The 24,917-nt window shown below is 34.8% G+C and overlaps 1 protein-coding gene across 1 annotated transcript in view; it reads left to right on the forward strand.

Moving 5' to 3' along the window:
* Window positions 1-24,917, forward strand: part of CSMD3 (CUB and Sushi multiple domains 3) — a 669,496-nt gene that overhangs the window by 246,484 nt on the left and 398,095 nt on the right. Inside the window, exon 6 of the mRNA XM_087706764.1 lies at window positions 12,589-12,701. Within this exon, the coding sequence (XP_087562890.1) occupies window positions 12,589-12,701 (113 nt within the window). The remainder of the gene's footprint in view (window positions 1-12,588; window positions 12,702-24,917) is intronic.

Genomic DNA, 24,917 nt, shown 5'->3' on the forward strand with positions numbered 1-24,917 from the left:
GTTTATATAAATATTCCATGAGTGAGTTTCTTGGCACTTATAACAGAAACATTTCCATCTAAGTCATCATAAATTATATTTGGTAATACATGCAATAATAGAGGAAGGAAGGGAATAAATTTGTGTACATAAATAGAGATTTATTCCCGATTTAATATTAGCAGTTCTGTCATTTCTTTTCTTCTGATGGTAACTTAGAAGAAATTTTCATACCTTAATATTCTGTTTATCATTGTAAATAACAGTTTATTTCAACAAAATATAGAGAGAAGCAACATTACAGAGCCAATTTCTCTTTCTCTCCATCTCTCCCTCCCTCCTTCTGCTTTCCTTCTGGTATTATTTCCTCTTTTTAAAAGGATGCTAGTCTTTGAATCTATCCTTTAAATGTGAATAGCAAATAATAAAATAAAATATATGCCAGATTCATAGAAGAAGCATCCCTGTATCACGCACTATACTGTAGTTACTATAGAATGATTTCATTTGAAAATCCTTATTTTTGTATACTATAAATACTATCCAGATATATGAATTCACAGTTAAAATCTCAACATTGGAATGAACTTAATTCATGCAATGTCTCCCTTCTCCTTCAGTACAAGGTGATAGGCCAAGGTGGTCTGCTTCCATCTCTCCCCCCAATGTCAGCCACATTTTCAAAACCAAATCCCTCCCAACCAGTGACAAAAATTTCCCATTGTCCTTAAGGTAAAGAGTCTCCTGCACATGCAGGCCAATCATTTCCAGCTCTAGGGGGCCGGAGCTTACTCTATTGTGTGGTGCTAGGGATTCGAACTGCTGAACTGTTGACCTTCTGATCGACAAGCTCAGCATCTTAGCCACTGTGCCATTGCATTCCTATTGTCCCTACTAAACATCAGTGGGAGGTACTGAGCATCTTGGGACACTCTAGTGTCACCAGATCCCAGCTAAGAGCTCCTCCATACATTCATACAAACAAACTACAAGATATATTACTGGAGTATCCCCCATTCATATTCACAACTTTACTCATTGTTGCTCACCCAGTTACAGGTATCCTACTATGCCATTCCCACTAGCCAGTAGAGGGCTTTCTACCCAGCCCGATTCCTCCTCCTCCTCTCATCCCAAAGTGAGAGAGCAGGCTGAACCAGAGTAGGCCTCAAGCCTGAACCAAACTAGGGTCTTATGTTGACAGGTTTTGCTGATTACTTTAATCATACTAATATAGGGTGTCATATCTTAGGGTGTCAAGAGAAGGAGAGAGTGTGTCTCTGAGATCAGTGCCCTCCACCTGTTGACACTGAAGGGGTAGGAGACCCAAGGAGATAAAGAGTGGAATCAGATATTGGTTAGAATGAACAAACGGTCCCATTGGGTGGGGCCAGAAGGAAGGAAACCAGATCAAGTGGACCACAAACCTGGTCCAAGGGAGCAGTTGAGACAAAACTCAAGTGTTAGATTCTGCTTCTTTCTTTGTTCCTCAGTCTTATTAGAGAATAATCATACTGTCTTTACTATTTGTAGTGCTGCCTGAGAATTATCATTCTCGGAGGATGTTTACCGTGCATGTGGCTTGGGTTTAAAACTCAAGGCAATTATTTTTCTATTTTTTTAAGTGTTATATGGATATGTCAAGAGAAACATAAAAGTAAGTTGAATTGGAGTTACTTAAGAAGAAGTGGGCTATAAAACATGATAAGGTTAAGAATGAGTATTGAATGAATGTGGATTGCATTTAGAAAGTGAAGAAGCATGTGAATGAGGGAAAAATGATGATCAAATAGTAAAATAAATATCGAGAAGATGAATGACCATGTCAAGAAGAAAAATGGAGAGAGTCATAACTGGATAACTTGATGAGATCCTTGAAAAGGATGAAGTAGGATGTTTAAATAGCAAAAGGCAATTTTGCTGTGTGTGTGTGTGTGTATAGAGCAAGAGAGAAAGAGAAATAGAAAACACATATATGTGAAAACAGAACAGTATAGAGAACGATAAATAAAGGCCAGAAATGAGACCATTTTGAGACTAGTTTGCTAAGAGACCAGCTGGAAGCCAGGATAATGTGAGTTCTAGTACCGCTTCAGGCATGAAGGTCAGCTGGGTGACTTTGGATCAATCCCATTCTCTCAGCCCAAGTGACCTAACGGGTTGTTATTGTGTGAAAAATAGGAGGAGAAGGAGGAGACGAAGTATTGTGTGACTTCACTGCCTTGGTTATTTATTAAAATAATAAAAGGGAGGTATAAAATGAATTAATGCATTAGAATGTGTTTATTTTTTGTTTTAAATTCATTAAATTTATTTATTATTTTTTATCCCTTTTCTATGTTTGCCTAAAGGTACCAAGCTAAAATAATAATAATCAGGAGACCGTGAGTTCTAGTCCCGTCTTAGGCACAAAGCCAATGGATGACCTTGACCCCTTCCCTTCTCTCTCAGCCCGCTTACATTATTCAGGTTTTTTTTTTTTGGGGGGGGGTTGCATTTTACTGAAAAATCATGTTGGGTGTTTCTAATTTTTAAAAATGTAATAGTTTTACATGTGCCATTCCATAATGACCACTTAAAAACAGAACTATATGTCTGAACCTCTCCAAACTATTATTTTTATTATTATATCTTTCTCGGAGAGGCACTTCATTAAGTAAGTTCTTCAGTAGAGATCAAGACGCTAACATATCCCATTTTTACTCCTATTTTGGGGTTCCGAGATCCTTCCTTTTAGCACTGTGGATCAATTACCTCTCCTGAAATCTCTCTTCCCTCTCTATATACTGTACATCCCAGTTCCTTTAAAGTTTTATTTATTTTATTTTATTTAGTTTGTCAAACATGTACAAGATAACAAGGACATGGATAAAGAAAATGAGTACAAATAAATGGGGACAGTAGGACAGGGACAGTAGGCACCCTGGTGCATTTATGCAAGCCCCCTTTACAGACCATTAGGAATGGAGTGAGGTCCACGATAGACTGTTAAAGGTTAAAGTTATGAGGGTTAGAGGATGTAACAACGGAGTCAGGTACAGCATTCCAGGTGCTGACCACTCTGTTGCTGAAGTTGTATTTTCTGCAAACGAATTTGGAGTGGTTAACCTTGAGTTTGTATTGATTGTTTGCCCATGTATTATTGAGATTGAAGCTGAAGTAGTAGTTGACAGGTAGGATGTTGTAGCAGACAATTTTGTGTACTATGCTTAGAGTCAGACAGTAGGTGGCGTAATTCCAGGTTGTCCAAGCCCAAAATTCGAGCCTGGTAGCATAAGGGATTCTATTGTGAGCAGAGGAGTGGAGTACTTTTCTCATGAAATACCTCTGGACCTGCTCAATGGTATTAATGTCCAATATACAGTGTGGATTCCAGGCAGATCTGCTGCATTCGAGAATTGGTCTGGCAAAGTTGCAGGATCTAGGAATTGTATTCCACCGTAGAAAGATAGAGAATATTTGTAGCTCAGGATTGAAATTTGGGAGGTCCCTGGCTGGTGTTTATTTATTTATTTATTTTGCTGATGTTTCATTACCCAGCTAGGTAATATCATCCGTGCAGAAGTGAATTGCTTTGCAGAGCAAATCTCACTCCCTTACCCCACTCCCCTCTAGCATGTATATTACATAGTTAGGTAATCAAATGTTTGCAAGAAAACAACCAAGCTCAGAGAGCACTAAGGACCCCACTTTTTATAGGATAACCTCACTTTTTTCTTCTGAACCTCTCTGCTGAACTATTTTAACAATTTTCTTAAAATGAACCTAGAATTGATACAATGTTCTGTGTGGTAGCTGACTTAATGCTTAATAAATAATGTATAGTGATTGTTTCCCATATTTTGGAAACCTTTGTTCTATTAATGTATTTTTTAAAAAAATGTTTAGCACAATATTATACAAATAAGCCTTTTTCACATTATAGCTGTCTATAGTTTGGGATTTTTTTATTTTTTGTAGGGGCAGGGGCTGATTATTTATGTACTCTTTTTATTCATTTAAGGCTTAATTTGCCTTTAATGAATTCCACTAACTACAATTTTAAATATTTACTCAGTTTTTAAACACTACTGTTGATGGTCCATATAGCTTACTCCCAAGTAAGTCAATATGAGCATCTTGAGAGTACCTATTTCAGAAGTGGGATTCACTTACCTTCCCTACCAGTTCGCAAATGTGAGCACACTCGTCTGTGCATGTGCACCACCTTCTGGACATGTGCAATGCTCACACATTACATCAGGATGGGTGGGTGGAGCCTTCCCTAGCAGCTACTACCGGTTCGCCTGAACTGGAGAGAACCAGCTGAATACTACCTCTGATCTATTTGTTCTGATTCATTACTGCATTATTTTTCTTCTTTCATGAGACAAATAGCAACGTCCATTCAATACTTAAATCCCAAGTTTATTTTATGTCTACTCCTAGATTTTAGTTGCCTTAAAATATGTCCCCTCTAGAATTAAGGCATATTAGATCAGCAAATAATCTACCAGGAGATAGAGAGAGATATCATTCCTCTTTTCCAGTAATTGTGTAATCAAATAAAAGTGCTCTGAACTTCTCAGCAACAAATGAAACTTTTGAGTGGATTGGATAATGCAGTTAACTAAAAGCAGATTTATGTTCATTCCAAGATTTCAGCCGAGATGGATGAAACCAAAACATTCAGGTTTCTTTCTGCCCTTGCTCCCCGGAGTGTGTTTAAATAGATTAATTTGCAGATCAGATGTTTTGGATTTAATCTAAGCTATTCAATGCTGATTTGATTTAAATAAAGCTTTCTCTAGAGAGATTAACTCATCCTAAGATTGATCTCTATTAGATACATGCTTATGACATGAAAGTGAGGCCTGAGTTTGAAAACTGGAGGGGAATCCATGCTCAGAATGATAAAAGTGTAGCGTTTGGCAAATGAAAACCTGGCGCATGCATGCACACCAGGGGTGGGTTCCTGCCAGTTCTAACCTCTTCTATAGAAGAGGTTTCACAAATCTACAGTGCCGTTTAGAACAAGTTCCGGCTCCTTCCGCCTGCCCATCCGCACATCATCAAGATGAAGAGTGAGAGGAGAAATTCTGGGAGTTGAAGTCCACAAGTCTTAAAGCTGTCAAGTTTGAAAACCCCTGGGGTTTTCTTTTTCTAAAGGGTTAGGGGTGCAAGGGTCTTGTAACTTGATAGCTTTAAGACTTGCACATTTCAATGCCAGATTTCCAGAGCCAACATGACTGGAGGAGGAATTCTGGGAGTTGAAGTTCACAAGTCTTAAAGCTGTCAAGTTTGAACACCCCTGGGCTTTTTTTCCTAAAGGATTAGGTGTGCAAGGGTCTTGTAACTTGACAACTTTAAGACTTGCGTGCTTCAAATGCCAGAGTTTCTGAGCCAACATTTTGGTTGCTAAGCAAGAGCATTGTTAAGTGAGTTTCACCACATTTTACAAGTTGGCCACACCCACCCAGTCACATGGCCGACAAGCCACTCCCACAAAGTAGGCCACATCTACAGAAGAGGTTCTAATTTTTTTTGAAACCCACCACTGATGTACACCCACACAAACACCCACTCATACACAGATATTTTACACTTATATATATGTCCACACACACATATATACACATATACATATATGTATATATAAATATACATATGTGCACACACACACACACCCATGTCTGAGACAGAATGACTTGTCAGTTATTATAAGAGGAAATTTATTGTTTCATAGTGTTTTGCTATTTAAAACAGTGGCAGTCTTCTTTTTTTCCCCCCGTTTGTTTCTGGTATATTGCTTCTGAACTACACTGGCAGGCTGATAAATCAGATCACCAACCATACATAATTTAGTTCAGTAGGTAGCTGGCTTGCTGCATAGAATACAAATATGCTTCCAACAACATTTTTTTTCTTCTTCTTTTCCCTGCCTATTGTTAGAGGAAGTGTTTTTTATGTTGCTGGAAAATGGGAATCAGACCTGAATCGGACTAGTGAAACAGGTTTTGGTCATTTAACCGCAAGAGACTTGCTTGTAGGGGAGGGAGAAGGTTATAGGTAATACTTGAGGTAAAAGAAATTGTATGCCAAGATAAAGCAGGGAGAAAGAAGAAATTGATCAGCAGTCTTAAAAACAGGGAAACGGTTGAAGAGGACATAAAAAGGGAACACTAGGAGAATTTCTAACTCTTCTTCTGTATTCAGCTGCTCCTTGGTGTCAAAGGTGATGAGGTGCTGAGTTGCTCTGCAGCAAAAGCTACTGGACCAGATTTTAAATGTGTCCAGTATGAAAGATTTGCCTCAATTTTTCCTATAGGTCCAGTAAGCTATGAGGTGATATGCCATCATTTAACTTTATGAATAGCATTTGAATGTGTGTGCTAAATGAAAATATTGTTGAAAGATAGTTTCCTGGATTTCTATTATTATTTGGGCTGACAGAACATTTCCAGGATTAGGTGACTATTAAAATGTGCCTTGAATGAAGACATTGTGAGAACAATAGATGAAGGAACGTAGAGAATCACATGTAGGAATTTATCCATATTCCACAGAGCTTGTGGGAGTTATTTCAGATTTCAAATATTAATAGAATTGCAAGAGAAAATTGATACACAGGGAACACATTAAGCACCTTTGCCTGTTTATTGTTTTTCTTCATCAGTCTGGACATTATATGAAATATGAACTATTAATACAGATGTATTTTAAAAATTAGGATAACATTATGTCTTCAAAGAATACTTGACATGCTTCTATGGCTGTACTGCAAATGTATTTTAATAATAAGCAACAGCTTCTTAAATTGTTTGGAAAATAAATTGACTTGAAAAGAAAACATAAGTATATAATTGGAATAAACAAATATTTCATGCCAGAAATCTTTGTAAATCCTGTCACTTTGCAATATCACTTCAGTAGAAATAATCTCAAAGAAATCAGCTATAGAAATCAGAAGTCTTACTGTTTAGACCAATATTATTGTGTGCCAAATGAAGATAATTTGCATTACTACCCAATCTATCACATTAAAAAATATATATATCCTGATGGGCAGACTAAGATATAAACGAGTATTAAGAATAAAATTGTTCTACCCATCCATGCTTGCACCTCTGTTCAACCCCATCTAGGGTTAACTGAAAGTCTTTGTGTACTAATATTTCATTTGGTATAAAATAAATTTTCCACTTAATGTTTATACTGCATCATTTTGAGATTAAAGATAAAATTTCAAGATATGAAACATTTCAGACAAAGCTTTTTCTATAGCTTTTTTGCTTTTAATTTTGAGTGCAAAGAGATTGAATGGGTTTCAACACACATAAGCCAGAGATGCTTAACAGTACCATTTTATTAGCATTTACCTAAAAGAAAGCCTCAATGAATTCTGTAAGACTATTTATTTAATAAATATGGATAAAATGAGTAAAAGTTCAGTTGGAAGAAATAAATGTATTTGTAGATCTTTCAAAATATCCAAGCTTTTGAATAATGGAACTACTATGCTTTCTTCAATAATTATGGCAATCTCTCCCATGACTGATAAACAATGGCATAAAAAAAGAATACCAATTCATGTTACATGACATGAGATGAGTAGTTGATAGTTGATTCTATTTCTTTATTTTTAAATTTTCAATTGTATTATTTTTATATTTAATTGTATGAGTTATTTAATACTGTATGTTCAAAGAAATATGGGGATAAATCGAGGAAAATTAGGCATATTGGTGGCTAATTAAGTCATAAAGAGAGCTATATTCAATATATTCTCCAAAGTACCTGAGGACAGGATAAGAAGCAATCGATGGAAACTAATCAAGGAGAGAATCAACCTAGAACTAAGAAGAAATTTCCTGTTACTTAGAACGGTTGACCAGTGGAACAACTTGCTTTCAGCAGTTGTAAATGGTCCAACACTGGAAGTTTTAAAGAAAAGGTTGGGCACTATTTGTCTGAAATGATATAACTCTTAAATAGGGGTTTGGACTAGAAGACCTCTAAGGTCCCTTCCAACTCTGTTATTCTATTCTATTCTATTCTATTCTATTCTATTCTATTCTATTCTATTCTATTCTATTCTATTCTATTCTATTCTATTCTATTCTATTCTATTCCATTCCATTCCATTCCATTCCATTCCATTCATTCCCTTCCCTTCCCTTCCCTTCCATTCCATTCCACTCCACTCCACTCTACTCTATTCATATAAAATAATGTAATATGCCTTTTAGAAAAATTGACAATCAGAAGAGTTTGATAGTGGAAACAATTATTCAGCAGAGAAGGTAGATAGGCTTCCACTCATTGCATGCACTCAAGCAGAGGCTATAGAATCATGTCGGTAGAGTATTTTAGTTTGGATTCATGCTCTGAAAGAGGGCTGGACTCAATGGTTAAAATAGCCCTTTCCAATTGTATGAACCTTTGATTCAATGTGCCTGATTAATACTTTAATAACTAACAAAGGATTAATTAATATTGTATGTAAAATATGAATACAATTCATAATGTTATAAGTATAATCTTTATTGTCATTGTACTTAAATACAATGAAATTGGTACTGTGCATTCAAATGATCATCATGCATCAGCCCCAGAAATTGTGAAGAACCGTGTATTCACATCAAATTGCATCTCTTCTATAGGAAATTGTGTATTTATTCCTTTTGAGCCTAAAATACTACTTTCTAATATCAACATTTGATCCCATTCTTGGTCTACTATTTACAGTTAATTAACAGGGACTTTTTCTTCTTAAGACCTGGCCCCGTGTTTTGACATATTTTGATTTCTCTTTGGTATTAAGAAAAATCTAGAAGTTTTACGCTCATTCTAAGCTAGTCTGCTTTTTAAAAGAAAATATTTTAGTTTTGTTTACTAAATTAGGGAGAAATGATATTCCCATTCCAGAATCACATCCCCTAAAGTCAAATCAGGTCTTGAAGTCTCATGACTATAACAAAGCCAAGAGGTCATGTGGCCAGATTTTGCTTAAAAATGTGGGATTGTTGTTGTTTTTGGGGGAAGTTTTGCATGGGTAGTGTAGAAGCTGACTATCTATGGGACATCACTGCTGCTATTATCAAGGAACCTTATTTTTGCAATAAGAATAAACTTTTGATAGACAGTGATAATATATGTATCCAACAACTAATCAAGGAGAGAAGGAAATTAATCAAGGAGAGGAGCAACCTAGAACTAAGAATAAATTTCCTGATAGTTAGAACAGTTAGCAATAGCAATAGCAATAGCAATAGCAATAGCAGTTAGACTTATATAACGCTTCATAGGGCTTTCAGCCCTCTCTAAGCGGTTTACAGAGTCAGCATATTGCCCCCACAGTCTAGGTCCTCATTTCACCCACCTCGGAAGGATAGAAGGCTGAGTCAACCTTGAGCTGGTGAGATTTGAACCGCTGAACTGCAGATAACAGTCAGCTGAAATGGCCTGCAGTACTGCACCCTAACCACTGCGCCACCTCGGTTAATCAGTGGGATGACTTGCCTCCAGAAGTTTTGAATGCTTCAAAATTGAAAGTTTTTAAGAAACAGTTGGACAACCATTAGTCTGAAATTCTATAACCCCTAAGCAGGAGGTGGCCTGGAAGACCTCCAAGGTCCCTTCCAACTCTGTTATTCTATTCTATTCCATTCCATTCTATTCTATTCTATTCTTATGCCGTGCTATGCTATGCTATGCTATGCTATGCCATGCTATGCCATACCTTACCATACCATACCATACCATACCATACCATACCATACCATACCATACCATACCATACCATACTATACCATACTATACTATCTCCATTTGGCATAAATAAGATCCAGAAAGAGTTTGATAGAAAACATAGCTACCTAAAAGTTATTATTAACTATTAATGTAGCTACCTTTCTTAATTTGGTCTCATGCAATTTTAAAGCCATAGAGGCTAGTAATCCTAAAAATATGCTGCTGTGCATTATGCTCAGTGAATTACTGCTTTGTCAACATCTGATAAATAGTAGATTTATTGGATGAATCTTAGTTCTAGTATTGTTGCAGACAGGGATGTACAAATCTTTTCCCACTGTTTAGCATTTTATTTATTAAATAGGCTTTGATCACCTGGCATCTTATTTTCTATCGCTATTCTGCTACCACTGTAGAGATACTCATGGAATCAATAGCCTTTCATTTAGAAACCGTTTGTAGTCACAACATCACTGAAAAAATGACTTATGACTGGTCCTTGCACTTATGACCATTGAAGCATCCCCATGGTCATGTGATCAAAATTTTGGTGCTAGACAATCAGCATGCATTTACAACAATTGCATCCTGGTACTGTGTGATTTCACTTGCGACCTTCCCACTGATTTCTGATGAGCAAAGTCATTGGGGGAAGTGTTTCACTTAATAATGATGGTAATTTGCTTAACACTTATACAAATTGTATAATTGAGAATTATAGAAATAATAAAAAATTGAATATTTAGAAAAGTCAATCAACTTCATGACACAGATCTACAGTTACTTTGATGTCTTGGAAAAATTATTGCTGAGATCCCACAACTTTCAGATTTTATGAAGGCCCATTTCCCTTTCTCCCAAAAGCTTACAATTAGGATATGTGAATAACTCTATTTGCTTGATTATATCCTTTCATTTCTTTAGAAATTCAGGAAAAGGTATGTGTGGATATATCCTCACCCCTATATGACACATGAATTATGATAAATAAATAAATGAGGAAAGAAAGAAAGAAAGAAAAAAGAAAGAAAGAATAAAAAGAAAGAAAGAATAAAAAGAAAGAAAGAAAGAAAGAAAGAAAGAAAGAAAGAAAGAAAGAAAGAAAAAAGTTTTCATGGCAGAGAATAGACTTGAACTTGAACCAAAGGTGCTTTTTTCAAGAGGCAACTGTACTTTCTGGTTTTTCTTTGAAGATGTTTCATTTCTCATCCAAGAACCTTCTTAAGCTCCGACTGGATGATGGAGAATGGAAGGATTTCTATTCCTTGCAGACAGCTGGTAATTTGCATCCATTTAAACCATCGTTGAAACACTTGGAGGTTAATCTGTGTCCTCTGGGTCACCTGAGTAGTGCTTCTGGTTCCTGAAGTCTGCAATTTCTTTTCCCCTTTGGAGATTAAGAATATTCCTGGATGAGAAGCAAAAACATCTTCAAATAAAAACCAGATAGTACAGTTGCCTCTTGAAAAAAACACCTTTGGGACAACCATGACCTGGATGACAGAGAATCATGCGGACCCGGATTGTTGTTGGGGGCAATATGCTGACTCTGTAAACCGCTTAGAGAGGGCTGAAAGCCCCATGAAGCGGTATATAAGTCTAACTGCTATTGCTAATCTCCATAGACAACAAATATAGGCTTAACTATTCTTCTGACCTCTGTACTAAACAGCCAGCTCATAAGAAGTCTAAGTGTTTGGTTGAATTTGGGCAGTTATGTGTGTTGTAGCAGGGTTTGGGTGAATATTCAGAAAGGCTCAATTCTTGACTTCTGCTATCCAGAGCTTGTACATCCTGACAGATCTGATAAGTATAAATAATTGGAGAAAGGTGGTCTCTAATAGTTTCCAAACATCACTGAGAATCTCCAGAGACACTTCAACTTGAACTTCTTACACTTCAGGTCCAACTTCCTAACTGTTGTGTCATGGAAGCTGTCATGCTATTTTTTGCTATTATCCCCTGCACCTGATCTTGGTAGTCAATTTAGTACTGATTTTAGGGAAATCTTATAGAGAGACATTGTGTTGTACTAATCAAACCCACCCTTGGACCTGGAAAGTCAGTGAGTAACTTTCCTTCAGTCTCTTGGTTTGTTGTTGTTGTTGTTGTTTGGTGGAGTTCCCCATGCTTTGTAAGCTTGATTGTTTGCGTTTAGACATTCCATTACTCAACTTGGAACCATAATCAGTTGTGATGCAAACTGGATGTTATCTTTGCAAGCAAACAATCAAGCTCAGAGAGCACCAAGGACTCCACAGTTCAACTCTGAGCTACAAATTTTCTTTTCTATTGAAGAGTTGCTTCTGTGAAGACAAAATTGGAGCACTGTGTATACTGCCTTGAGCACCTGGATGAAAATCTAATAAATAAATCTAATACTTAAAGAGTCATCATGTTTTGTAGTTATTAATAGACTCCCCCCCCCCTTGAACAAATCCATGCATGCACTTTTAATTTATCCAGCCTTTTAAATGCAAATTACATATCTCTACTATGTAAAGTCCCTCTATTTCTGTGTCCCAATGAATTCTGAAAGTTCTGAGCAAGGATAATGACTATGATGAAGATGACATATTATAATTTATAAAGCTTTATCTCAATATTGGGAGTCAATTTATAATTCTTTAGCATAAGTCCTTTATTTAACACTTCTTTCCTAAAGAATAGAAAAGGCCTATCTTGTCATTCTTTCTCATCATTCCAATTTAGAGAAGTGCAAAATTATACTAAATAATGCACAATAGTTTCCTATTTTGTTTTTATGGGTACACGTCTTTTCTGGAGCCTTTTGAAGAAGTTAGTGGCCTTGGTGACTAACTAGGGATTTCTGATCCTGTTAAATATGTTTGTCTTATTTGTCTTTTTCTCATTCAGGTTATCTGGAATGAATATCCCACCTCCAGTTATCAGCAACAAAAACTGGCTAAGACTTCATTTTGTAACAGACAGCAACCACCGATATCGCGGATTTAGCGCCCCTTATCAAGGTATATTTAATGAAAACCATTTTTCCTCCTTCTCTCAGACTTAAAAATGGAAGTGGGGGCTGGGGTGCAAACAAATATACCACTCATTAAAAAAGGAGAAAAAAAACTTCCTTATCTGTAAGTTCAGACATGCATAAACTGGCATTCTCTATGAGAAGAACAAAACTGCATTCAATGCTAAGGTTTACTTGCCCTGCAAATACTGCATATTTAAGAGTGACTTGGATTAGAAATATGCAGTTTATACTGTGCTATACTTTTAAGCAGTTATCCTGCTATGGTTAATGCTTATTTGTGTACAGCTAGTCCTTGACTTACAGCAGTTCATTTAGTGACTATTCAAAGTTATAGCTGCACTGAAAAAAAGTGACACCGTTTGTAGTTACAATCTTTGCACAATCAAAATTCAGATGCATGGCAACTGGCTCACGTTTATTGACCGTTGCTGTGTCCCAAGATCATGTGATCCCTTTTTGCGACCTTCTGATGAAGAAAGTCGATGAGAAATCTAGATTCATTTAACAACTAGGTTACAAAACTTAACAACTGTGGTGATTCACTGAACAACTGAAGCAAGAAAGGTCACTTAACAAATTGTCTCACTTCACAACAGAAATTTTGGACTCAGTTGTGGTTGTAAGTCAAGGGCTACCTGTAATTGCAGCATTATTAAGTAGAGTTCTTTTGTTGAATAGAATACATTTCATTGCCCACAGTAGCTTTTTACTTGTTTACTAACCAGGTTTTTTTATTTATTATCTTCTATTAAATATGAATAAATTTGCATGAAAAGAAAATAAATAAATTGTTTAAAGGCTGCCACAACAATTTTGCCAGTTTTTTTTTTTTTTTTTTTTTTTTGGAGCTTGAAACACATCAAAATATTTGAAATAGCCTGATCCGGATGCAAAAAAAGCCTGTTTAGATGTGAAAGGATTAAAAAGAAATCTATTTTAGGCTTCAATGGGAATTAGCTTGAATTCAAACAGTCTGACTACCACCAGGGAGTACATCAAGCAGTGTTATTTCTTTTTTCCCCTAACTTTCCTACCCCATTATTTTTACTTGTTTTAAAAAAAAAACATTGGTGAATTACAATTTAGGGTTTTGTAAAGCATGAACTTCAGGAAAAGTTACTATTTTCTGATGGAATGTAATGATGAGGATTTACATCTGTTCAAAACTTCAAAATAGCTGTAGCTTTATATGAGGATAAGTCACCTTCACAAGTACTTTGCAGAATCCCCCAACCAACTTGAATTTTAAACTACCTATAAAAGTAACTTTTCTCATATGGTATTGGATATCGGCAAAATAAAACCATAGAGAAATACAAGTTCCAATAAATGTACGTGAATGCCGTCATTTGTCCCTTGATAGCATTTGGAATTGAAGTGGAAAAGTTAACAACATAAATTATGACTTTATTATATATTTGTCTTTAAGTTGCATTCCCTACTAAATGCATTTTAAAATGAAAGTTGTATACATGCTTAATTCGACTGAACTCAGAATTACTGTTAAATCTTTAGAATTTTATTATTAAAGTAAAGCAAAATGAAAATGTACACTCATAGAAAGTGAAATGTTTTTTAAAAGTGTCAGAATTTTATAAGGAAAAATTCAGGAGCCATACATTTAGTTACATCACATCTTAAACAGGAAAAAAGAACAAATATACTTAAAAAAAAATAACTGTTAATTTTTTATTTTTTTAATGTTGTACATATTTTGACCGCGGCCAACATCACCAAAAGGATTCCTGCTTAGTGGGACTTTGCTTTCTTCATTCCTGCAAATGTTATAGCTTTCAGAATCTGCTGTGCAATAGTTCAGCAACTTTTCAGAGCAGTATTGAGGTGTTGAATATGAGGTGATTCTTTTAAAAAAAATAACATTTCTAATGGATCCATCACAACTGCCACAGAGCTATAGAATTAATATGAAATAAATTAAAGACTAAATTAATGGGCCTGAACAGAAACAGGGATATGATGAATTTTGTTGTAAGGTAGTCGTCAACTTACAATTGAATCCAAAATGTCTGTTGGTTAAGCAAGACAGTTGTTAAGTGAGTCCCCCCTCATTTTCTTACCACAGTTGTTAAGTGAATCACTGCAGTTGTTTAGTTAGTAACATGGTTGTTAAGTGAATCTGGCTTCCCCATTGTATTTCCTTGTCACATCACCCAGGGACACTGCAACCTTTGTAAATACATGCCAGTTGCCAAGCATCGAAATTTTGATTGTGTGACCATGGGGAATGCTGCAATGATTGTAGGTGTGAAAAACAGTCCTAGGTCACTTTTTTCAGTGCGATTTTAACTTTGAACAGTCACCAAATGGTTGTAAGTCAAGGACTATCTTTACATAAGGTTGCTGATTTGTCACCTCATAGGAAAATTGAAGACCTTTTTTCCCTCAGTTGGCAAGCTGATGATTGCAAGTCTTTATTTTCAGTATAAAATTATAACATATAAAAAACAATTTGAATGTATTTTTTATTTCAGTGGACACGTTCTTTTGTACTTCAGGATGAGACAATAGTCAGCAATGCAACTCCTAGTATAAATTAGTTTAATTAGTAGAATCATTACTCGTGTCCTAGCTAACTGATCAGTAGAAGAATAACCTAAACTATTGGAATTCAAAATTTACCTTTTATATTTGCTTTAGTATTATACTGAATGAAAATATAACTGTCCTGCTAATTATAGAAGCATTCTAATTATTCTTCCAAGTTTTCTAAATATTATATAGAAATACTATAAGTTTAAAATATACCAATTAATGATTTTAGAAATAATTAAGTTGTCTCTATAAAGTGACCCATTTATATATAAAACATTAATAATATTTTTATTATTACATATTGTAATCAGCTACTGAGTATCACATCCATAAATAGCTTTGCTATTACTTATATATTAACACTTGTACAACATTCATTTTTTCAGAAATATTTTAGAATTTAGATGATCGCGGCTAATGTTGTGTATTCTTTCCTGTATTTGCACACTTTATGGCCTAATATTTTGTATTTACCTAGCCATAGACAGCTATACCATTGATTTCACCTATTATTCAATTTCTTCTTTATTCACTCACTTTCATGATCCCCTTCTTAGAGAATGCTTCCATATATGGGGAGAAGCATTTTCAGAAACTGAAAATAATCCAGTTATTGTTCTAGATTATACATCTATTCTACATTCATTCTCTCATGTTGTCTCTATTGGGGGAAGTGGTTAATTTTTGTTTAAGCAAAATAGAATTATATTTTAAAACAAAAAGGAAAACAACTTACTGTAAATTAAACTGTGTGGAAAACATGTAAAATGCACAGATGAAAGAGCAAATAAAATCCTTATAACCAAATGGGATCAGAAGAAAGCAAAATAACATTGATTTCAGAGTTTACAAAGCGATCATGTCCTGGAGCTAAAATATTTCAAATCATACAAAACAGATATTTTATAATAGATAGTTTAAGTAGGATTTAGCAATACTGAACTTAGTTACAGCACATTTGTAAATGTATGTATGGTATTTTTATTTTCCTGAAGAAGAATAGTGAGTCTATTATGGCATCTTAAATCTTCAAAACCATTTGAAAGGGCATAGCATTTCAAGCATTTTTCCAGCCCAGATTTTCCCCCCTTTATTATTTTGGTGATGTTATAATAAACTATATTAGGCATATTCTGCAGTGTTGGATATTTTCTGAAACAAAATGTGGTTATTGCAACATCTTCTCTGCAGCTTTGTTGGTAGACTTCATATTTGGCTTCATTCCCTTTGCACCATGAAGGTTAATTCACCAGATGGGAGTGAGATTATGAATAATCCACATTTGCTTGGGAAATCAAAGTCTTGCCACATGTCATTTTGCTGATTTAAATCCATTTTATTTTATTTTATTTTTTACTCTCTCTACCTTCTTTTTTATCCTTAAGACAATGAGCTTCTGTTAGCTTCTGCTTTCTCATAAATTTTCTATCTCTTGCCTCTCTGTTGTATCACAATGTTGCTACCTTCTTACTGAATAATTGTGTCTTATGAATTAGCGAGAGTATAAATTTAGCTTCACAGTAAACATCATGTTGGTTGGGACTACAATGAAGATGTAAGGAGAAGGGAAACAAAAATATGTGTGTAAGTTGAAGAACTAGCATTTTAAGTTTTCCCTTGGCAAGCACAAACCGGTAAATAGTCTCTATAATGGTGATGAAAGGCCATACAATGTAAGGAATTAAAATATGAATTGCTGCCTTTTTACACTGAGGCCTTGATATCTATAAAATAGGAAATAAATAATTCATTCACAGTAGCTTTTTTCTTGTTATAAGACTATTTTTCTTCTTGCTATATTATTTTAACATCTAAAGACAGACCACAATCTATACCCCCCCAAAAAAAGATATCTCCCAGAATTCAAAGACACTTTCCTTAGATCACAAAAATTGACTCTTTTAAATTATTAAAATAATAGAAAAGGATCATAATATCATCCCATAAATTAGTGCTATATATGAATGAAATATTAAGTTACAGGCGATAGGATCCAATGAAACAAGATGACATAATTTCTATTCTGGATAGATGGGTGGGTGGATGATTGAATGGGTGGATTGATGAACATATAATGTTTATTTACTTTTCCCTGTATATAAACACATACACACACAAAGACATAGAGAGAAAGTGTGTGTGTGTGTGTGTGTGTGTTTGTGTGCGTTTTTAATCTAGATATCTATCCATAGATCTACAAGATTAAGCAAACTGACTATGGAAGTAGTATATTTGATTACAGAACTAAAATGCATTGGTAGGGCCTACTGGTTCATGTCAATGTACACCAAAATATATGCCTAAATAAATAGATAGTATCCAAATATTATTGGGAGTATTTTTCAGAATTTGAACAAGCTTTAAAAGAAGAGAAATTCAAAAGAGGTGTGAGAGCCTATTGGCTAGTGAGCAAGTTAAGGATATGGCATTCCAAATAGATAATCCATCATTGCAATAACTGGGTAGAAGGAAGTAGTGATAGGGAAAAAGCAAGAAAAACTAACCCACTGACTCTTCCTTCAGTTCTTATTTGGATCTAGAAGGGTGAGTCTTAAAATGGAACAGCAGCTTTCCATCCTCTACCTTTACATGTCAACGACTGGAGTAGTATTTAATTAGTTATATCATACAAACTGCACTAGAACCTACTACACATTTTTGTAAGGATGGGCTGTTCACACTGCAGATTCCTCTAGGTCACGAGTGTCAAACTCAAGGGTCTCAAAATCGGCTGTCTGAGGCAACCTTTTCACTGTAACCAGTTGAGTAAAGCATGCTTTGAAATCTATGGGAATTGTGTCTAGGTGGACACTCTCAATTTGGAATCATACATTTTCTTACCTTGTGTTCAGTATCAAATCAATGTACCCAATAGAAGAAAATATATGTAGCTCAGGGTTGAACTGTGGAGTCCTTGGTGCTTTCTGAGCTTGGTTATTTGCTTGCAGACTTTAATTACCCAACAAAGTAACATCATCAGTGCTAGTGGGCAAACAGGGAGAAAACTCCATACTCATTAGCAGTGATAATATTACTTGCTCAGTTAATGAAACATCTGCAACCAAAGAATCAAGGTCAGGGAGCATCAAGGTCTCCCTAATCAATATATGTTGAAAAATTATGGCATTAAGATTACCCTTAATATAATTATCCTTAGCAATCAACCAATCAGCAACACACCATGCCTGCCATATAATTATAAGTTTAAAGCAGTTGTCTTACTTTTTTTAAATTACCTGTTAATGAAACAGGGTAGGTAAAGACTATTTTTTTATAAGTCCCCCTCAAAAAAAGTATGGAAATGACAACAATACCTACAATGAAAAACAGAATTGAAAAACTGTAACAAATAACAGATTAAAGAGTTATTTGGTGGTGCTTGAGTTTCAGTAGGCAGGATTATTGGCCATAACTTGGATGAGGTAGAAATTTGTTCAGTTGGAAGTTTGGACAATTCCAACTATCATTCTGACAGAGTTGAACACTTTTATTATTGTAGTTGATAACTTTCTACTGCAGAATGCTCCAAGCAGCTTATAAATAATACAAAAAGGAAGTAAAATCAAACAATAATAAAAAAGTTATAGCACAAACCAGACTAATAATAATCATTCTGCCTGCACACGACCAAGCCTTAAGAAACAAAGGCATATAAATCCAGAATTTTAAGACAGCAAAAGGCAGCATCTGTTTGCCATCTCTGCAAAGAAGTTGAAGAAACCTTGGTCTAGCTGGTTAGTTGCTACAAGAAGATCACACAGACTGACTATAAACAGCAACATGATAAAGCAGCAACAAAATGCAGTGGAATATTTGCAAGATATATAACTTGCCTACAAGCAAGAATGAATGAGTCCACAAAATAGACAAAGTAATAGAAAGTAAAGGGGTCAAAGTGTTCTGGGACAATTGAAAAGAGAAGCAATTGCCACAATACGCCTCAAGACTTATCACCTGTTGTTAAGAAAGACAAAAAAGTTTGGATAGTGGATCTGGGATACTGCTCCAGAACCAGCTGATTCCCTCTTCTCATTTGGTGGCCAAAGTCTTTGAATTTCATCTTTAATATCTATCATTCCAAAGAACAGACAGGGTTGATTTCCTTTAAGAATATAGGCATATACAGGGGGAGGAGCCAACATCACAACGATACGGACGTGCGGTCTCGATGTTTCAAGACTGCAGCTGATATTTTTGCTTCTGGGTGGTCCAATCAGACCTAAACCATCCCAAAGAGATGGTGAATAGGAAGAATACTTCTTGCTGACCTCAGGGACATCGCAAAGTCCCTGATTGATGCAAGAGAAGTTCTTCAAGCTGGCAACAAAAAATCCAGCCAAGGCTGACGAAGTCGGGGCAGCTCCAAAATGGAAGGATATGGAAAGAGAAAGTGTTTCCAGCTGGTGAAGAACTTTTATTCTTTTAAAAGGAGACTGTCTATAAAAAACTTAAAATTAATTTAAATTGGAGAACAGAAAAATCAAGCAGCGGAATTAAATTTGGTATGGTTTTGGACAGTGGTTATCTTACTTTTTAAATGTTATCTTCATGGATAGAATTTATGCAAGTCTTTTAAAATGAATGGGTTAAGTTTTCTTCTATTTTTTCTTTTATTATTCTCTGTAACCTATAGTCTAAATTTTTCCTCTTTCATTACTGTGGGTGTTCTTCTAACCCATTTAAAAAATTGGACTCTTTTTTATAACTTGAAATACAAAAAAAGATACAAAAAGAAATAAGGAAATTTTTAACAATAACACTGCTACTTGGAGGCTGGAAGGTTTGTATATTGGAAATGGAACACTTTTTTTCTTCACTGATTGTTTTGGCTTGGCACTACAAAGTCTCACTACTTGGTTATAAAGAGTGATAAGAAGGGAAGCATACATATGTCCCTTTGTCCCCATATATCTCTAACCAGAGAAAAGTGAAAACAAAATGTCTTTGTGAATCTATGTTTAATTTTATTAACCTTCCAAGCTAGAGCAGCTGTGGTTGTTAGCTAGAGATAATGTCACAATTTCAAAAGCAAACAAAAATTTTAAGCTTGCAAAAGATATTTTCAGAAATACAGAAATTATCAAATACATATGAGAGGATAGAGAAGAAGCTGGAAGACTTAGAGCAAAATACAATGAAGAAGTTGAAGATGTTTATCAAATGGAAAACGTGGTGGTTAAAATCCAAAAAAATCAAAGTGGAAAATGAATATAAAGAGATTAAATTTGCTGATATTTATGGTGATTGATTTGTCTCTGAAAATGGAAAGAGTGGAATACTGAAAGAGGAATTAAATGGAGGGTAAATTTATCCCAGTGGGCAAGATACAGAAGAAGAAAAAAACCAAAGAATCTATGGATGTAAAGAAAGAAGTTTTATTAGCAATAACATTGATAACACTACTGATAATCAAAGATAAGCTGACTAAGGAAACAGAAGAAGGGCATCAAGATTACATGAGAGATCTTATAAGCAAGATGCTAAGAGGAGTCCATACAAAGTTGATCAAGGAGATGATTAGAGGACTGGCACCACAAATGGCAGAAGATATTAGACTGTTTTGCTATTGGAAAGATACTGGTTGATAGATGGAAGAATATAATTTAAAACTAATGAAATTTAGTGAAATTTATTGATAATAGATATAGCTTAAATACATAATTGACAATGTTACTAATGTATACAATGTGTAGTGTTGTGATGAGTATAATTGGATATGAATATTGAATGGTACCCATGTAAGGAAGATTAGAAATCCCTTTGGATTATAAATAAAGGTTAATTTTTTAAAAAAGAACCAAGTTAGAAACAGTTAAAGTTTTGATTATTAGGGGGAAAATGTTATGATACAGGATATAGTCAAATAAAGGAGGGATAAGAATAACAACGTATATATAGATATGGGTATAATATAAGGAAACTGGGTGTAAATTTTAAACAGTGATTTGGAAAGGAGGATTAGAAAACTTTGTTATTAAATATTATGGATGTTTAGCTAGAATAGGACATAAGGATTCAGTGTTAGTGGAGGATTTTAGAAATAGTAATTGAAAGTCAGTATGTGGTTATGTATTAAAATTTTGGTATATTTTATGATGAAGGATGCTTAAACAATTATAGTCAAATGAAAATGAAGATATGATGATGGTGACATGTATAAATATTTGAGTTAAAATGTTTGAGTTAATATGAATTATGTTTGTTGACTGTGGAAGAGAAAGTCTTTTTGTAACCAACTGATACACTTTTTACAGCATGTAAAGAAGGATGTTGTGTTTGTTTTAAATTAAAAATAAAATATTTATTTTTTTAAAAAGAATATAGGCATATACCTGTATATAATATATGTAACTAATCATAGAATAATGTAATATGTACCATATGCAGAAATCCTTTATACATTTACACCACTTTCATTATGAGCTCTGAGAGATTAACAAAAACAATTGCCATGTTTCCCCAAAAATAAGACAGGGTCTTATTTTTTGAAGCTTGAAATAAGCACGTGACCTTATTTTAGGGGAGGTCTTATTATTTTGGAGGTGCAGGAGGTGATGAGCGTGGTCACCTCATGGATGCTGCTGTGTTGCAATATTTTCAGGGGAAGCTTATTTTAGCACATGCGTTCAAAAGCCCGATTGGGCTTATTATCCAAGGAAGTCTTATTTTTGGAGAAATGGGGGTAAACATATACATTTTCCCATTAAGTTATACGGTAGTTCCTCCCTTTCTCTTTGTAAATATGTAAATTCTTCATGAGAAGGAAGCAAAATTGTCTAGGAAATGGGATAATGCAAGAAGTGATAATTTTGTAATTCTGGTATGGTCTTCCAAAAACATTCTTTCCTTTATCATTGCCAACTTGAGCTTATTTAATGCTTTTAGTATTTAAAAGCATTTGAAAGCACATCATTACCATAACTTGCAGATCTGTAAAAAAAGTATACAGTCTTGTATGCAAAATATCGATGGTCAAATTTGCTTCCTTGAACTTTTGAAAGTCACTGCTAAACTCAGGTAATGAACTAATGCAGAAAGCAGATTCATATTTTTCTGAGCTACCTAAGAGATCAATTTCAATTCACAAGGAAGCTTAAGCAGGTTTTGCCATGGTTAATGCTTGTTACAGCAAGGAATGCTAGTAAATGTTGAATGGCAATTTGTGTGTACAATGGAGTAAGCGTGTTATTATCTATATCAATAGGAAGCCTATTTGAAAGTCCATCTTCATTCTGGTACAGGCATTCATATGCTAATAGATTGAAAAAAAATAGTGGCCAAAGCTGTACAATGAATAAAAAGCTTCCAGTTTTGTATATTAATAATTATAATAATCTATATTTCCCCATTAAGCCATTAAGGAATGACTTAATTTCTATTAAGATTCATTATCATAATCACTAGAAGTTCTCCTGTATCACTCCATTAAGTGCTTCTGGATATATGCATTTCTTGTCTTGCATTGTTGTAGAAGTGATGGTAACCAGCTGTGCTCTTGGTTACAATTCTTCATTATAGGTTGAGGTACCAATGTTTGATTTACTTATTTGATTTATATCCTACCTTTCAATTCAATTTGAGGACTCATAGGTGATGAATTGTAGATGACCAGGCTGAGGGAGGGGTCAAGCATGTTATCAATCTTGAGTCTCTTCATGCCTATAAAAGATCTAAGTCCAACCCACTTTGAATTCCATTAACTCTTATGTTTTATCCAATCTACTTTGATCGTTAGTAATTCAGATTCTTATCAAGAGTAATTAGCAAGTAATAAATCTGTATTTATTTGAACCACCTTGCTTACTGATTTCTTCCACCTGACATGAATAATAAAAGTCATAATAGAGAATAAAAATAAAAATTAGTCAAAATAAATGACAACAATTGCATAAAATGAACATTTCAGAGTCTCGCAGAAAAGATCTTGGAAAAGATGCAAAGTGCACAATTCTTTGGAAAGCACATCCAACTATTTGTATATAACACCTGAGTTCTACTAAAATAAGATTTTGACAGGCATGGAAAAAGAGAATCAGGTCAAAGGTGTCCATATTTCTGTTGTAATTTTGTCCAACCCACTATTTGATTAGGTTTACTGAATTGAAATTGACATGTCATATACATTTAATTTTGTGGTAAAAATCATTTGTCAATGTTGAGACTGTAGAAAGACTGCAGAGAAGAGCTACAAAGATGATTAGGGGACTGGAGGCTAAAACATATGAAGAACGGTTGCAGGAACTGGGTATGTCTAGTTTAATGAAAAGAAGGACTAGGGGAGACATGATAGCAGTGTTCTGATATCTCAGGGGTTACTACAAAAAAGAGGGAGTCAAACTATTCTCCAAAGCAACAGAGGGCAGGACACGAAGCAATGGGTGGAAACTAATCAAGGAGAGAAGCAAGAACTAAGGAGAAATTTCCTGACAGTTGCAACAATTACTCAGTTGAACAACTTGCCTCCAGAAGTTGTGAATGCTCCAACACTGGAAGTTTTTAAGAAGATGTTGGATAACTATTTGTCTGAAGAGGTGTAGGGTTTCCTGCATAAGCAGGAGGTTGGACTAGAAGACCTCCAAGGTCCTTTCCAACTCTGGTATTCTATTCTATTTAATTCTTCAACTTGATAAGAAACAAATTGTGTTCATTTTCTTTTTCAAAGGAGAACATAAACAAGGGATATTAATGGTGCCTTCAATTTATGTAAGTCATGAACAGTTCAGGATTGTGCATACAGTATGCCCCTGGATTTTCATGCCTCAAATAAATCCATGCAGACACACACCATAAAGGGAGGCTATAAAGGAGATGTAGGAGATGATTTTATATTAGTAAATTCATGTACCTTAAGATGATAAAAAGTTGGAAAATACTACAAGAATGATATGTATATTAAATCTGGTTCATAGAGAAAGAAACATTTTGAGAAACTAAACTAACAATTTGGATACTAAATAGGTATGAATCTATCTATCTATCTATCTATCTATCTATCTATCTATCTATCTATCTATCTATCTTCCATCCATCCATTCATCCCTCCATCCATCCATCAACCCCACCCCCAAATTCTCTGCAAGTTTTATCACTGCAGAACAAAAGATTAAAATAAGAAAGAGTGATTGCTCTTCTGCCCTTTTTGTTTGTTGCTTTTTCAGCTAATTAATATTTTAAATATTAAAATTCTGCTAGAATGAAATAAAGTAGTAGATCATGAACTGTTAGGTTCAAAGCCAAGAATGAACATGGCAGTTATTCCAAGCTCTTTATGGTTTCACACTCACAGAAAAAATCTTGCCAGGCTGAGGACTCTTAATATCTGTGTCTACAATATACTCTATGAATGATTAGGGAGGGACTGTCTTCACCCTCTTTCTCTTATACATAACCTCTGGACTACGTTGCTCTTGCTCCTCTGGAATCCACTTTCTTCTGGGAATCCATCTCCTCATTGCATTCCATCCCATAAATATTTGAGTGGCATCTACTCTTCCTTGATAATTCCTTGGATCTATGTATTTCAGTCTCTTACTGTATTCCAAACTCTTCTTTCTTTAATTTGAAATACAGTTTACTGTATATGCTATTGAATACTAATGAACAAAAGTAAACTACAAACCAGTGTCATGTGTCAAGATTGCATTAT

This window comes from Thamnophis sirtalis, unplaced genomic scaffold (genome assembly GCF_051295495.1).
Source record: "Thamnophis sirtalis isolate CommonGarterSnake01/CBP01778 unplaced genomic scaffold, rThaSir2_p1.2 scaffold_2, whole genome shotgun sequence".
Lineage (NCBI taxonomy): Eukaryota > Metazoa > Chordata > Lepidosauria > Squamata > Natricidae > Thamnophis > Thamnophis sirtalis.